We start from the raw sequence: 13,988 nt of genomic DNA on the forward strand, positions 1-13,988 counted from the left end.
GGCCTACTTGGAAGATGTCCACAATTGGAATGGAGCAAATGGGGGTGGAGTAGGCAGAGAGAGGATAAGCCATAAAAATACCAGAAGCACAAACAAGAATCTCAGTTCCTCTTGGCAGGAGAGAGTATACCCCCATTAACTGCATTTCCATCTGTTTACAGATTTATTCTCTTAAGTGTGGCTTAGGTAGATGGAGAAAACAGGCAGATAACTCAGGAATTTTGAACTGAATTCACCCTGAAACTTAATCTCATGTGTTAAGGAAGTAATTCAACATGCTAAGAGGAAAACAAAAGCTCTTTTCAGACACCAAGCACTTTGAGCATAACAAACCTGAGTTTAGGTACTTAGAGGTTTTCCTGGAGGAATCACATTAGCACATACTCACTGCCAACAAACCCTTCTCTGACTGCCTGACAGGCAGATAGACTGGCCTCCTGCATTTCTTTAAAAATGAGAAGTGTTTTTTCCCTTGAAGATTATCAACTGATTTTTATTTTTGAAAACCACCAACTTCCATCAGAATACTTTAAAAATATATTCTTCTGCATGAATTTAACAAATCAAAGAAAAGAGCAAGTATCCAGTTTATTTGCATTTAACTATGAACATGTGATTGAAAAGCCAGTTAAGATATTATTTAAAATCTATAGGAAGATATACAGATAATGACACAAAATTGCAACACATAATGTACATGTTCATCTAACACTACTAGAAATAACAGTGAAGCAGAGGCAGATGGAGATGAAAGGCAAGTGTAAGAAATTAAATATCATTGCCATCCTCTTCATCGTCTTTGTTGTCATCACCGTTACTGAGAACAAAGCTGCTGCCTATGGAGAGAGACCCATCTTCCTCCATCAGAATCATCGAACACCTTCTTATTGGAACCCTTCTCATCATCAAATGACTTCTCCCTGAAACTGTTACCCCTAAGCAACTTCAGTGTCATCTTCATCGTCCTTTAGAGTTGCGTCTTCTTCCTTTTCCTTTTTATCTGAGTCTTCAATTTTTTATTTGGATTCTCTTCTTTCTCATCAGGATCTTCCCCCTCTTTTTCATCTGTATCTTCTTCCTCTTCTTTTTGCCAGGGCCTTCCTCATCCAACATGCTCTGAGAACTTCCATCAAATTCAGGCTTGTCAGTGTCATTGTCTTCTGACTCGAAGCCATCCTCTTCAGAGTCTTTACCCAGACTATTTTCTCCTATTTCTTCCTCTGAGCCTTCTTCAGACTGCTTTGCAGAGCAGGCTTCATTGGATTCCTTCTCTTCCAGCTCACTGTTGGGGTTGTGTTCTTTTTCTGGTTCCTTGTTGGCGTCGTCGTCTTCAGAATCTTGTGCAAGACCCTTCTCTTCACAGTCATTTTTTACTATCTTCCTAGATTCTCTTTCAGAACCATTCTCTTTCACTTCCCTTTTGGAACTGTCTTCGAGCCCTTTTTTGGGGTCCTCTGCTTCCCATTCTGTCTTGGAGCAGCTTCCTTCCGACTCTTCGGAAGGGCAACTTTCTTTCTTCTCTTTCTCAGGCCCATCTTCCCTGGCATCCTTCCCTGAAGCAGCGTCTCCAAATTCTTCCCCATTTTCTATTTCTCCAGACTTCTTCTCATCCTTAGGTTGTATAGATGCCATTCTAGTTGGAGCCTCTTGAGCCTTCACGTTAGATGTGTATGGGTGCTGCCTCACTTTTGAAGGCCCTGTCCTTTCTGCAGAAGAGACATGGTAAGGACGCTGAAGGCCTCTGTGTGCCTCTGGAGCATTGAGGAATGCTTCCCAGCCTCTCAGCCTCTCCTCCCTTTCCCTTGAGGTCTCCTCTACTCGATAATCAGTAGTTCCATCCCATGCATGGGCAGTGATCTGACGGCCACCAAACCACCTTCCATCAAGGATTTGAATACAACGGTCAGCTTCCTTGGGATCCTTAAAGGACACAGAGGCTACACCATCTGGGTGCCTGTCAAAGAGAAAAAGGGTCTTAATTTGTCCAAACTTCGAACATTCGACTTGGAGATCTTCTCTGATCTCATTCAGCACCAGGGGATCATCCTCAAAATCCACAGGATGGAACATATTTTTGATGATGACCACTCGCTCATGGCGCCTCCGAGATGATCCAGCTTTCCTCTCAGGTCTCCAATCCAACTCCTTTTGCTGTAGAAACAGCTTCTTCTTGTAATCTCTGCATTTCTTCTTCTTCTTTGAGACGTCATATTCCCCTTTCTGATGAAACTTTGCCACCTCAACATGTAACCTGTAGCCTCTGATTTCATCTTCATCCAAAAGCTTCAGTGCAAGCTCCACAGATTCTCTCTTCAAATAACAGCAAAGCCCATCTCCTTTAAGATTTCCTTGACTGTCTTTGTAGAGTTTAACTTTAAATTCTTCTGTCTGAGGGTCTCTCATAATAATGCCAAACTTGGACATAAGCTGTATAAATTCATCCACTGTAATGTCTGGAGGCAAACCAGACACATACACATTTGTATTTTTGTCTTCTTCAACATGAAACCATCCTGAATCGGTCTTTCTTTTTTCTCCCTTTTTTTGGGGATCAGTGGGTTCTGGGGTTTTTCTTTGTGGAAGTTCTTCTACAGACTTACTACCCGAGTCCTGGACATAGGCAAAAGAACGAGGTACACCATCACTAGAGAAGCCATAATTAGCCTGATAGGTAGCAAGGAAATCTTCAGTAACCCTGGGGAACCACGCCCTCTTATCCTGGTCCCACTCATACGGACTGTCAGCCGGCTGCGGCACCCTAGAATCCGTTTCTCCGTTGGGATCGTTGTGGGTATCTCCTCCGTATGATTCTTGCATTCGTAACTGTCCATCGAACTCGTCGTTCTTATTCAAGTTGTTGGCGCTCATGTTTCCTACCTAACCCAGGAGCAGGGATCACAGAAGCAACGAGGCCAAAACGACACCGACCCCGGAGAGGAGCTGAGAAAGGGAGGTCAGCCATGCTAGCCCCCCCCCCGCCCCGCCCCCACCCCAGGATCCCACCGCACCCACACGGCCTCTGGCTCCGCCCCTTCCTTCTCCTTCTGGGTGCTGGTCTTGGGAAATGAACTGAGGCCATAGGTCCTGTCCCTGAGTTTTTCTAGCTCAAGGCTGGCTCTACCACTGGAGTCATAGCTCCACTTCCGTCTTTTTGGTAGTTAATTGGAGCTAAAGAGTCTCCTGTACTTTTCTGCTTGAGCTAGCTTTGAGCCTCAATCCTGAACTTGGGTTATAGGCATGAGCCATCAGCACAGGATGGAACATGGAAAGTACTTCTTGAAGACTGAAAGAAATGGGGAACATTATTTGCTGAAAACATGTAATACCAATTTACAACCTCATCCAGTTACATTACCTAAAATGGGTCATATAAATATATATGACCACTGGCATCAAGGTTTGAGAAATAATGCACCCACTACCTGACAAATGTAACTGTAACCCCTCTATACATTATAGCTGACAATACAAATACAATAAATTTATATGACTGTAATTTTTTAAATTGTCTATGAAAACTGAAATACCCACACCAGTATTTCAAAATAGTGGAATCAGCTTAAAAATAGGTCTTCCATTGTCTTTCCCCAAATTTCATTTGTAATTATTTTTGGTGTCCCATAACATTCCGTTAAAGGGATCCATCATTTGTGTGATTATAGTCAACTCTCCATACTTGTAGGTATTGCAACCACAGATTCAACCAACTTTGTCAGGCTGTCCTGGGCTCAAGTGATTCTTCAGCCTCAGCCTCCCAAGAGCTGGGACCACAGACACATGACAGTGCCCAATCAACCAACTTAGAAACACAATTACCTGGAGGAAGAGAACTGCACCTGTACTGAACATGTGTAGACTTTCATTCTTGCCGTGACAGCATAACTAGTTCCACCACATTTGCACCGTCTGGCAGGTGGGGATATACAGGGCGGTCACTGCAAGTGCTTGCCAAAAGGCCTTGGCTTTGAAGCCAGTACCACAGCAAACAAAAAAAACATCCCTGTCTGACAGTGAGTTACATAATCCAGGGAGACTTAAGAGTATATGGGGAGGGCTGGGAGTTTGGCCTGGTGGTAGAGTGCTTGCCTAGCATGCAAGAAGCCCCAGGGCTGCCCCCCCAAAAAAAAGAGTATATGGGGAGCTGGACACTGGTTGGATGTGAACATTCTGACATTCTTATATACAAGATGACCATGGGGGAGTTTAAGGAAGCAATCCCTCATGGATATGAACAGTCAACTGCTATGGCTCCATAGTTCCTCAGACTTAAAGGGGCCAAGGTTAAAAACACACTGGTAGATTCTATGCTTTATGCACATTTTCCTTTACAGAATGTTTGGGTTCCTTAAATCCTATCAACAAATTCTCTATTCCGGAAAAAACTTTTTGTCAGTCTTGGGGTTGAACTCAAGGCCTGAGCACTGTCCTTGGGCTTTCTCAAGGCTAGAGCTCTACCACTTGAGCCTCAGCACCACTTCTGGCTTTCTCTATGTATGTAGTACCGAGGAATTGAACCTTGGTCTTCATGCATGCTAAGCAAGCCCTCTACTATGAGGCTAAATTCCCAGCCCTGTTCTGGAATTTTTTTTTTTACTTTATTATTATTTATTTGTTTGTTTACTTATTTATGCTGGCTCTGGAGTTTAAACTCAGGGTCTTGATGCTGTTCCTAAACTTTTTATCCTGTGTACCATGTATTCTCATTTATCTCTTCTTCACTCTTTTTAAAACAATTTTAACAGGCTTTATTGTTCTATTTTCCAACAAACAAGAAAACTACTTCAGGGCTAGGAGCATGGCCTAGTGGTAGAGTGGTTGCCTAGTGTGCATGAAACCCTGGGTTCGATTCCTTGGTAAGACATACACAGAAAAAGCCAGAAGTGGTGCTATGGCACAGGTAGCAAAGTGCTAACCTTGGGCAAAAGTGTCCAAGGACAGTGCCCAGGCCCTGAGTTCAAGCCCCAGGATGGGCAAAAAAAAGAAAAAAGGAAAAAAAAAAAAAAAGAAGAAAACTTCAGTAGTCCAAGAGTCTAACTGCAAGTTTGAACTATGCTCTTTAACAAGAGAAGGGGAAACGGGATGTAACGCAGTGGTAGAGTTCATGCTTAGCATGCTCAGGCCCTGGATTTAAACCCCAGAACCACACATCATATTGCTAATGTAACAGATGTTGCCTAGTAAGTCCTAAATTTGCTCTCCATTTATTCCTATATAGAAAACCACTGCTACTTGTTTTGTGCATGTGTCCCTGTTGACTAAACTAGCTTCTATCAGCTAGTGGACTGTGGCGTAGGAAGACTTGCTGCTGCACTGTCACCACTCTAAATGTGTAGAGAGAGCCTTAGGTTCTGGAATTAGCTTCCACTTTATGTAACTGCTTCTCAGAACATTACTTTGTTTCTTACTGTTCTAAGTTGATATAAAGAATCAAAGTAGATGAGATATAATGACAACTGAGCTTTGCTTCAAAGTAAGCAAGGTGTGGGGAACCTAGGAAACCAAAAGTGACTGGGAGCTGGGGAAAAGCCCTCTACCCTTAAAAACAATCCAGGCTGTTCAGTGAAGACTTTAAAAGCAGTTTTGTGCTATGAGACAACACTGCACATTTATTATAATCACACAATAATTTTTTGCTGTTGTTGTTGTTCCTGGGGCTTGAACTCAGCCAGAGCACTGTCCTTGGGCTTTTTGCTCAAGAATAGAGCTCTGCCACTTGAGCCACAGCACCACTTCAGGCTTTTCTATGAATTTAGTACCAAGGAATCAAACCTGGGTCTTTGTGCATGCTAGGCAAGCAATCTACCACTAAGCCAAACTCCCAGCCCTAATTCTTTTTTCTTTTTGTTTGTGTATTGTGCTATCAATCAAACCCAGAGCCTTTAAACATGATAAACATGTGTTCTATCATTGATAATACCCTCTACTCCTCTATTTAAAAATACTATGTAAGAAAACAGATCGCTACATAACAGCTAATTATGGATACTTCTGTTTAGTCAGTAGTGGAGTTCAGACTCTGGGACTGGGTGCTGTCCTAGCGTAAAGCTAGCGCTCTACCACTTGAGCCGCAGCACCACTTTTGGTTTTCTGGTGGTTAATTGGAGATAAGAGTCTCACGGACTTTAGTGCCAACGATCTACAGATTTCAGCCTCTTGAGGAGCTAGGATTATAGGTGTGAGCCATTGGCACCTGGCGTGGTTACTTTTTATTTTACTTTTTAAATTTTTTCTTTCTTTTTTGTTTGTTTGCCAGTCTAGGAGCTTGAATTCAGGGCCTGGGCATTGTACCTGAGCTGCTTTTACAAGGCTCGTGCTCTGTCACTTGAATCACAGTGCCACTTCCGGCTTTTTCAGTTTATGTGGTACCGAGTAATCAAACCCAGGGTTTCATGCATGCTAGGCAAGCATTCTAACCAGTAAGCCAAACTCCCGGCCATTACTTTTTTGTGTGTGTGCCAGTCCTGGAGCTTGAGCTCAGGGCCTGAGCACTGTCCTTGGACTTTCTCAAGGCTAAGGCTAGAGCTCTATCGCTTGTGCCACACCACTACTGGCTTTTTTCTATGTATGTGGTACCTAGGAATCGAACCCGGTTCTTCATGCATGTTAGGGAAGCACTCTACCATTAGGCCAAACTCCCGGCTGTGGGCAATACTTTTTTTTTTTCTTTTTTTTTTTTTATTGTAATGGGCAATACTTTTTAAACAATGTACTTCTACCTTAACCTTGGTAGACATGGTCTCCTCGTTTACTCCCTCTAGGAGCACTGGGAGCGGGCTGGATGTAGGACAGTCACAAAGAATATCCTTCTCCTACTGCCTATCAGAGTTCATATGGCCTTGCTGCAATTCCCATTGTTCTGACAATCATGGCTCGTGCTGAGACAGAGGTATAAGAGGTAAGGATTAAACATAAAGTTCAAATACATGGTGTCCCCAAAGGAGACGCTATGATTTTCTTTTTTTCTTTTTTCTTTTTGTTTTAGTGGGTCATGGGGCTTGAACTTAGCCTGGGCACTGTCCCAGAGCTTTTCAGCTCAAGGTTACCACCCTTCTCCAGAGCCACAGCCCTTTCCCCCTTTTTCTAGTGATGAATTGGAGATAAAAGTCTTTTGGTCTTTAAGTCTTTAAGCTCTTTAATGCCCTGGGCTGACTTTGAACTGCCATCCTCAGATCTCAGCCTCCTGAGTAGCTAGGATTACAGGCCTGACCCACCCCACCTGGAGAGACACTATGATTTTCATGTCACTCTATTCATAAACAAGCCAAGGACAGGAAAGCCTTCTCACTCTGTAGGTACTCTACCAATGCAATGCTTTTAGCTGTTCATATGTAATAGTTCTATCTAGAAGTGTATACCAAGCCTTTGCTATTTGATCTGAACTCAACTGCTTATCCTCCCTCCCAAATCCCAGCCCCAAGTAAGTCAAACCTTCACTGACCTAATACTCAGCTGTAGCAAGTAAGTCAGTGAAGGTGTGACTTGTCACTTTGCTAAACAGGAGACTAAAATGTTGGAGACAATCTGAACAAAGTACAAGCTCTTGTAATTTCATGACAGTCTGGGAGGCAAACTAAAGGGAGAGGAAGTTAGGAAGATAACTGGGTATTTCTAACATGTGCCCAAAAGATTGGTTGGGGGTAATCCTTAAAATTTCCTGTACTTAAAAGTTTAATTTTAGAGGGCTGGGAATGAGGCTCAGTGGTGCAGTGCTTGTCTAGCATGCATGAAGCCCAGGGTTCAATTCCACAGTACCACCCACACAGAAAAAGCTGGAAGTAGCACTGTGGCTCAAGTGGTAGAGCACTAGCCTTGAGCAAAACAAGCTCAGGGCTAGTGCCCAGGACCTGAGTTCAAACCCCAGGACTGGCAATAAATAACTAAATAGATTAATTAATTTCAGACAAGAGATGTTTCCCTCCCTCTCTGGGAGTTCACTTTTAGTGAGAATCCATGGGAAAGCATCACTGATACTAAAATTCTCTTTCTACAGTCAACTTTGCTCAAGTTTTTCTATAAAGCTAGAGACCTGTTGAAAGAAAACAACTGTTATTGCTCCATATCTCAGCATCAATCTGGCTTACTGGAAGTAAATCAGAAGTAAAAGTCTTCCTCCTGACTTTCCTCTTTCGAGGGGTTTCCTCCATTTCCTCATCTTCAAGCAGATCGGAGGGAGTGACGCCATCAGCGTGCTCCAGGGCTTCCTCGGTCTCGGCAACCATCTTTATCCGCTGAGCCTCGCCCTCTTTCATCTGAATAACCACTTCCATGGCATCCACTTGTAAAACTTCAGATAAGATCTTCAGGACAGCATTTATGATCTCGGCCTGACTCTTGGATGGAATAACGTCCTTTAGATTCCAGACTGTGCCTAAGAAAAATGATAAAGGACTCATCTGTAAAACCTTATTTTCAGAACAGTTTCCACAAGAATGAGCCTTCAGCCTCAGAGGTTATTTCAAGAGGTCTTAATATCATTGCGTTTATTCAGGTTTAATGAAATGTCAAAAAGTTGGTGAGACTCGTTTTTTTTCTGGCTGCTCATGGGGCTTGAACTCAGGGTACAGGCACCGTCCTTGAGCTCCACTTTTCTGGTGGTTAATTGGAGACAAGAGCCTCATGGACTTGCTTGCCTAGGCTGGCTTCAAACTTCCATCCTCAGATCTCGGCCTCCTGAGTAGCTAGAATTACAGGCATGAGCCACCTGCACCCAGCTGGTTGTGAGACTCCAATTAAAAACTAAAATGTTGGAGGTGGAGCTGTGGCTCAAGTGGTAGAGTACTAGCCTTGAACATAGAAGCTTAGCAAACAGTACAAGAACGATGACTCAATATTTTGGTACTCAAGGTTATGCACTTGGTCTTGGAGATATAAACATAACCACATAGACATAAAAATAAATGATGGGATATATACACTCTATAGACATATTGTTATATTATATAGATTGATATGTATCTATGACATACAATGGCACAGGTTCTCATTTGACAAGATTTTACCTGCCACCAGAGTCTTTAACAGAATGTACTCCATGGAACTGACAGGACAAAGCATGGCACATTCCAGCCCGTGCAATGTTGTGGCACTAAGAGATTTCAGTAGTTCTGGGTTATCTTCCGTCACTGTCTGCAAACAATATGCTGAAAGACAACAGCCAGATATATTGAGGAACAAAGGAACTCTGACTAGCATAATTTACACCAATGCAAATGAGCAAAACATGTATATCCCGTTTATCACTTTGCAGGATGTGTATGCTCTCTTCAAGGAAGGAACATACAAACGAAGCTTCCTCAGCTACCGATGCTGCCAAGACCTTTTAAGTTTCTTTTCTAAATTTCTAATTCTTTACAGAACTAAAATGCAATTTTAAAGGCTCACACTGTGAGCTTTTCTTTATCAAGCAGCTAGGGGCTACACTCAAAGTACTACTAATGAGAATAAGCCCCAGGTTTGGGCATTTTTGGCTTCCTTTAAATCTATCCTGGTCTTAAATTTTAGTTATGTTTGGTGAGGTAATATTTAAGAAAAAACATCATTTACCATAAAAACACGAGCAAACTGAGATGGGTAAAACATCACTAGACATGTGCTGCACCTAGCATCTTCCTTGATGAAAGCAAGACAACAGATTCCAATTTGAATACTACAAATAATTAATGGAAAATAAGAAATAACTGCACTGCACCAAAGTTCTGAGAGGAGAGACCTCTGAAGCACACACCTCGATCTGTGCAACCCAAACTTGTGGCCTTTGAAGCCATACAAATTCCATATGGTTTGGGGGGTTTTTTTTAGGTCTAAAAATTTCTGCTTTAAAAATTACCTTCCAAACACAGTACTTCATGACACAATGGATTCCTATATACATTGTACAAACATCCAAATATACATATACTTATATTCATACATATTATGTTTTTCATTAAGAGATTTTGATTCTATCCAACTTAGCAAGAAGGTAAAACAAATTGTACCCATAAACAAACTCAAAAGAAGCTGTATTAATACTCAGGATAGAATCTTTTAAGACCACTTTACTATAGTAGGTCTTGCTTAACTTTAGAAACAAAATAGTGGCTCATGCCTGCAATCCTAGCTTTTCAGGAGGCTGAGTTAAGGAAGATGGCAGTTTGAAGCCAGCTCAGGCAGGGCAGGAAAGTCTATGAGACTCATCTCCAATTAACCAGCAGAAAAACGATAATTACATTGTGGCTCACAGTGGTAGAGCACCAGCAAAAAAGAGCAAAAAAGCTAAGGGAGTCAAGCACCAAAGCCTTGTACTAGGAATCCTAGTTTAGGAGACTGAGGTCTGAGGATTGCAGTTTAAAGCAAGCCGAGGCAGAAAGGTCCTCTGGTGAGCTGGAAGTACAGCCTAGTGGTAGAATGCTTACATAGCATGCACAAAGCCCTGGGTTCGATTCCACAGAGCCACATACACAAAAAAAGCCAGAAGTGGTGCTGTGGCTCAATTGGCAGAGTGCTAGCCTTGACAGACTCCAAGGACAGTGCCCCAGCCCTGAATTCAAGCCCCAGGACTGGCAATAAAACAACCACCAAAAAAAGGGAAAGGGGCCGGGAGTTTGGCCTAGTGGTTAAAGTGCTTGCCTAGCATGCACAAAGACCCGGGTTCGATTCCTCGGTACCACATACATAGAAAAAAGCCAGAAGTGGTGCTGAGGCTCAAGTGGTAGAGCTCTAACCTTGAGAAAGTCCAAGGACAGTGCTCAGGCCCTGAGCTGAAGCCCAGGACTGGCAAAAAAAAAAAAAAAAGGAAAGGAAAAGAAGAAAAAGAAAAAAGAAAAGAAGAGTTCCACGAGTCTCATCTCTAATTTACCACTCAAAAAACAAAACAAAACAAAAAAAAAACCCTCCAAAACAAAAAAGAAAACAAAAAATCCTAAATGGTGTTATGACTCAAGTGGTTGAGTGCTAGGCCTCAGCAAAAAGAGTCAGGGAATGTGGCTTAGTAGTACAGTGTTTACCTAGCATGCATAAAGCCATAGATTCAATTCCTCAGTACTACATAAATAGAAAAAGCAAGAAGTGGGACTGTGGATAAGTGGTAGAATGCTAGCCTTGAGCAAAAGAAGCTCAAGGACAGTGCCTAGGCCTTCAGTTCAAGCCCCAGGACTGGCTAAATAAATAAGAAATAAAATTATGAACTAGTAGATGCAGAAACAAAATGCTACTTTATATAAAACAAAACTAAATCAGCAGAGCACAGACAGTTAATGTCTGTAATCTTAGCTACTTAGGAAGCTGAAATCTGAGGATTGAGGTTTCAAGTCAGCCTCAGCTGAAAAGTCTGTGACACTCTTATCTCAAATTAACCATCAAAAAGCTGGAAGCGGAGCTGTGGCTCAAGTGATAAAGCTCTAGCCTTGAGTAAAACAACCTCAGTGATAGGGCTTAGGACCTGAGTTCAAGAACCAGGACTGGCACACATGCATGTGCACGAATACACACAAAAATAAACCCATAAGACTGAAAGTACAAAAATAGCCGCTTTTCATCAGCCTAGAAAGTGTGATCCTGAGTTCAAACTTCAGTACCACCAAAAAGGAAAAATGAATTTTAAAAAAATAGCAGCTTTTCTTCTAAAAGCTATGAACTAACTTCCATGTGATTCTGTGATGCTAATAATGTAACCTGAATTTCCTAGAAACAGATCAACTGGGTTTGCTTTGTTTTGTTTTGTTTTTTTGGTTGGTTGTGGGGCTTGAACTGTGGGCCTAGGTGCTGTCCCTGAGCTCTTCCTCTCAAGGCTACTGCCCTACCCTTGAGCCAAGCACTGCTTCCCGTTTTCTAGTGATTAATTGGAGATAAGACTCTCAGGTCATTTTGTGCCCGGGCTGGCTTTGAACCTTGATCCTCAGACCTCAACCTCCTGAGTAGCTAGGATAACAGGCGTGAACCACTGTGCCCAGCTCGGTCAACTGTTTTGAAACCTCCATTTACTCCTAACACAGACCTTAGCAAGATTTCATTGAAGAAATTCATTTTTAATTTTTCTGAGTAGTATTTACTCTACTACTTTATTGTGTGTCCTTCTCTGTTTGACTAGTGATAAAAGTATCCATGAGGGCCCAGAGAAACTCTGGTAGGGAATCTGTCTCCTCTTTACCAGGAAGACACCTGGCTGCCTGCCCACGTTGTGATGTAGAGGAAAGGTTTGTCATCAGCCATTTCTCTGCTTGTACTCGGAACTCTATGGAGTTGCCCATCCTCTGTTTTCTGCCTCTTCTCCCAATTGAGCAGAGAGACCGAAAAGCTCCGCCAGGAGCCAAGACTGCTGAAGTTTCTGATCTCTGCTTTGTAGAAGTGACTCAGGCCTAAGTAAAAGTTCAATTACTCCTTTTCATTTTGAAACCAAGCCTCAAAGCCAGGTGTTGGTGGCTCACACCTGTAACCTTAGCAACTTCGGAGGCAGGGGTGAGGAGGATTGTGGTTCCAGGCCAAAAAAGCCTGTGAGACTTCACCTGAAGAAGCTGGGCAGGGTGTTATGGAGAAAGATCAAGGTTCAGGCACATGAAAGACCCTATCTCAAAAACAACCTATGCAAGAAGTGGTAGAGTGTCAGTCTAGTAAGTACAAGGCCTTGATTTAAATCCCACTACTACCAAAAAAAGGTCTCTCTTTAACCTTAGCAGAGGCCTGAGTGCCGTGATCACTATCTCTTAGTAAATGAAGATGAGAACTCTAAGAATAAAGGCTTCTAGTGTAGAAACCACACATGTCCACCTAATTAGTTTCTTTTCTTTCTAAGCAAAAAGCAGGAAAATTATGATTAAAATATTAAGCACAAATTTGAGGGTTCAGAACAAACAGAATTCATCCACTATACATTTATAGACAGAAAAAATGACTCCTACAGAATTAACATATTATGTATTAAAACAAACTTTTCAATAAGACTACACACATTTAATAAACCATCACCTTTTCTTCACTTACCTACTGAAATAGCCAGGTCAACATTGGTGGGAAACCTACTTAAATACTTTAACACAATCTCCAAACACCCTTCTTTGTTGAATATAGACACTGCTCTACTACTGCATTCACTAAATTGAAGGGGGGAAAAAAAAGTTTTACTATTCACATTTTAACATTAAATTCAACCACAGAAATCCATGAAAAAAATAATAAATTGGGCTTTATAAAATCCCCAAACTGGAGCCCTTCCCACCCCACCTTTGGGGCCTTTATAGATTAAAAATAAAATGCTCACCCTTACTGTACATGAGGGTGGGCTGTATTTTTATCTCCATTAGGTGGCACTCTCAACCCCATCTCCTTATCTCCAGCACTGTAGAAAGCTAGAGCTGCATGGACTCTTAGAAATTATTTAATCCAATGCCCCACCAGGTCCCAAAAGGTAAAGTTACCAGTCTAAAAGTCACAAATCTTGTTAGGTGGAGCCAAGCACAGTCTGTAGGTTCTCTGGGCTCGGCCTACTCTTTTTTTCACTATACCCCAGAAATGAGAAGTTTAAGTAAGAAAAAAAGGTTCCATATGGTTCAAAAAGCAAATTGCAATTTATCCACTCATTCTAGACTACAATTATTTCACCAAGCAAAAGCTGCTGCAGCAGAGACTTTAATAATTGTCTCTTTTCTTTCTTTCTTTCTTTTTTTTTTTTGTGGCTTATGGGGTTTGAACTCTGCTTGGGTGCTGTCCCTAAGCTCTTCAGGCCCAGGGATAGGGTGCTAGCCTTGAGTCGAAGAGCTCAGGGACAGTGCCCAGGCTGAGTTCAAGTCCTATGACCCACAAAAAAAAAAAGAAAAAGGAACTTTGATCCTCAGATCTCAGCCTCCTGAGTAGCTAGGATTACAGGCGTGAGCCACTGCACCAGGCCTTTTTTTTTTTTGGGGTCAGTTGTGGAGTTGAACTGGCCGGGGTGCTATCTCTGAGCTCTTCAGCCCAACACTACGGCCCTACCCCCTGGGCCTGGGAGTTGACCCTGAGCAATTCAGCTCAAGGCT

The 13,988-nt window shown here is 42.3% G+C and overlaps 1 protein-coding gene and 1 pseudogene across 1 annotated transcript in view; both read right to left on the reverse strand.

Moving 5' to 3' along the window:
* Nucleotides 1-13,988, reverse strand: part of Heatr3 (HEAT repeat containing 3) — a 34,567-nt gene that overhangs the window by 13,190 nt on the left and 7,389 nt on the right. Inside the window, exons 5-7 of the mRNA XM_090357670.1 lie at nt 12,958-13,067; nt 9,000-9,140; nt 8,082-8,368 (exon numbers count right to left, since the gene is read on the reverse strand). Coding sequence (XP_090213796.1) covers nt 8,082-8,368; nt 9,000-9,140; nt 12,958-13,067 — 538 coding nt within the window. The remainder of the gene's footprint in view (nt 1-8,081; nt 8,369-8,999; nt 9,141-12,957; nt 13,068-13,988) is intronic.
* Nucleotides 2-2,962, reverse strand: LOC150047159 (17S U2 SnRNP complex component HTATSF1 pseudogene; annotated as a pseudogene).

This window comes from Megascapheus bottae, chromosome 24, assembly GCF_031878675.1.
Source record: "Megascapheus bottae isolate mThoBot1 chromosome 24, mThoBot2.hap1, whole genome shotgun sequence".
Lineage (NCBI taxonomy): Eukaryota > Metazoa > Chordata > Mammalia > Rodentia > Geomyidae > Megascapheus > Megascapheus bottae.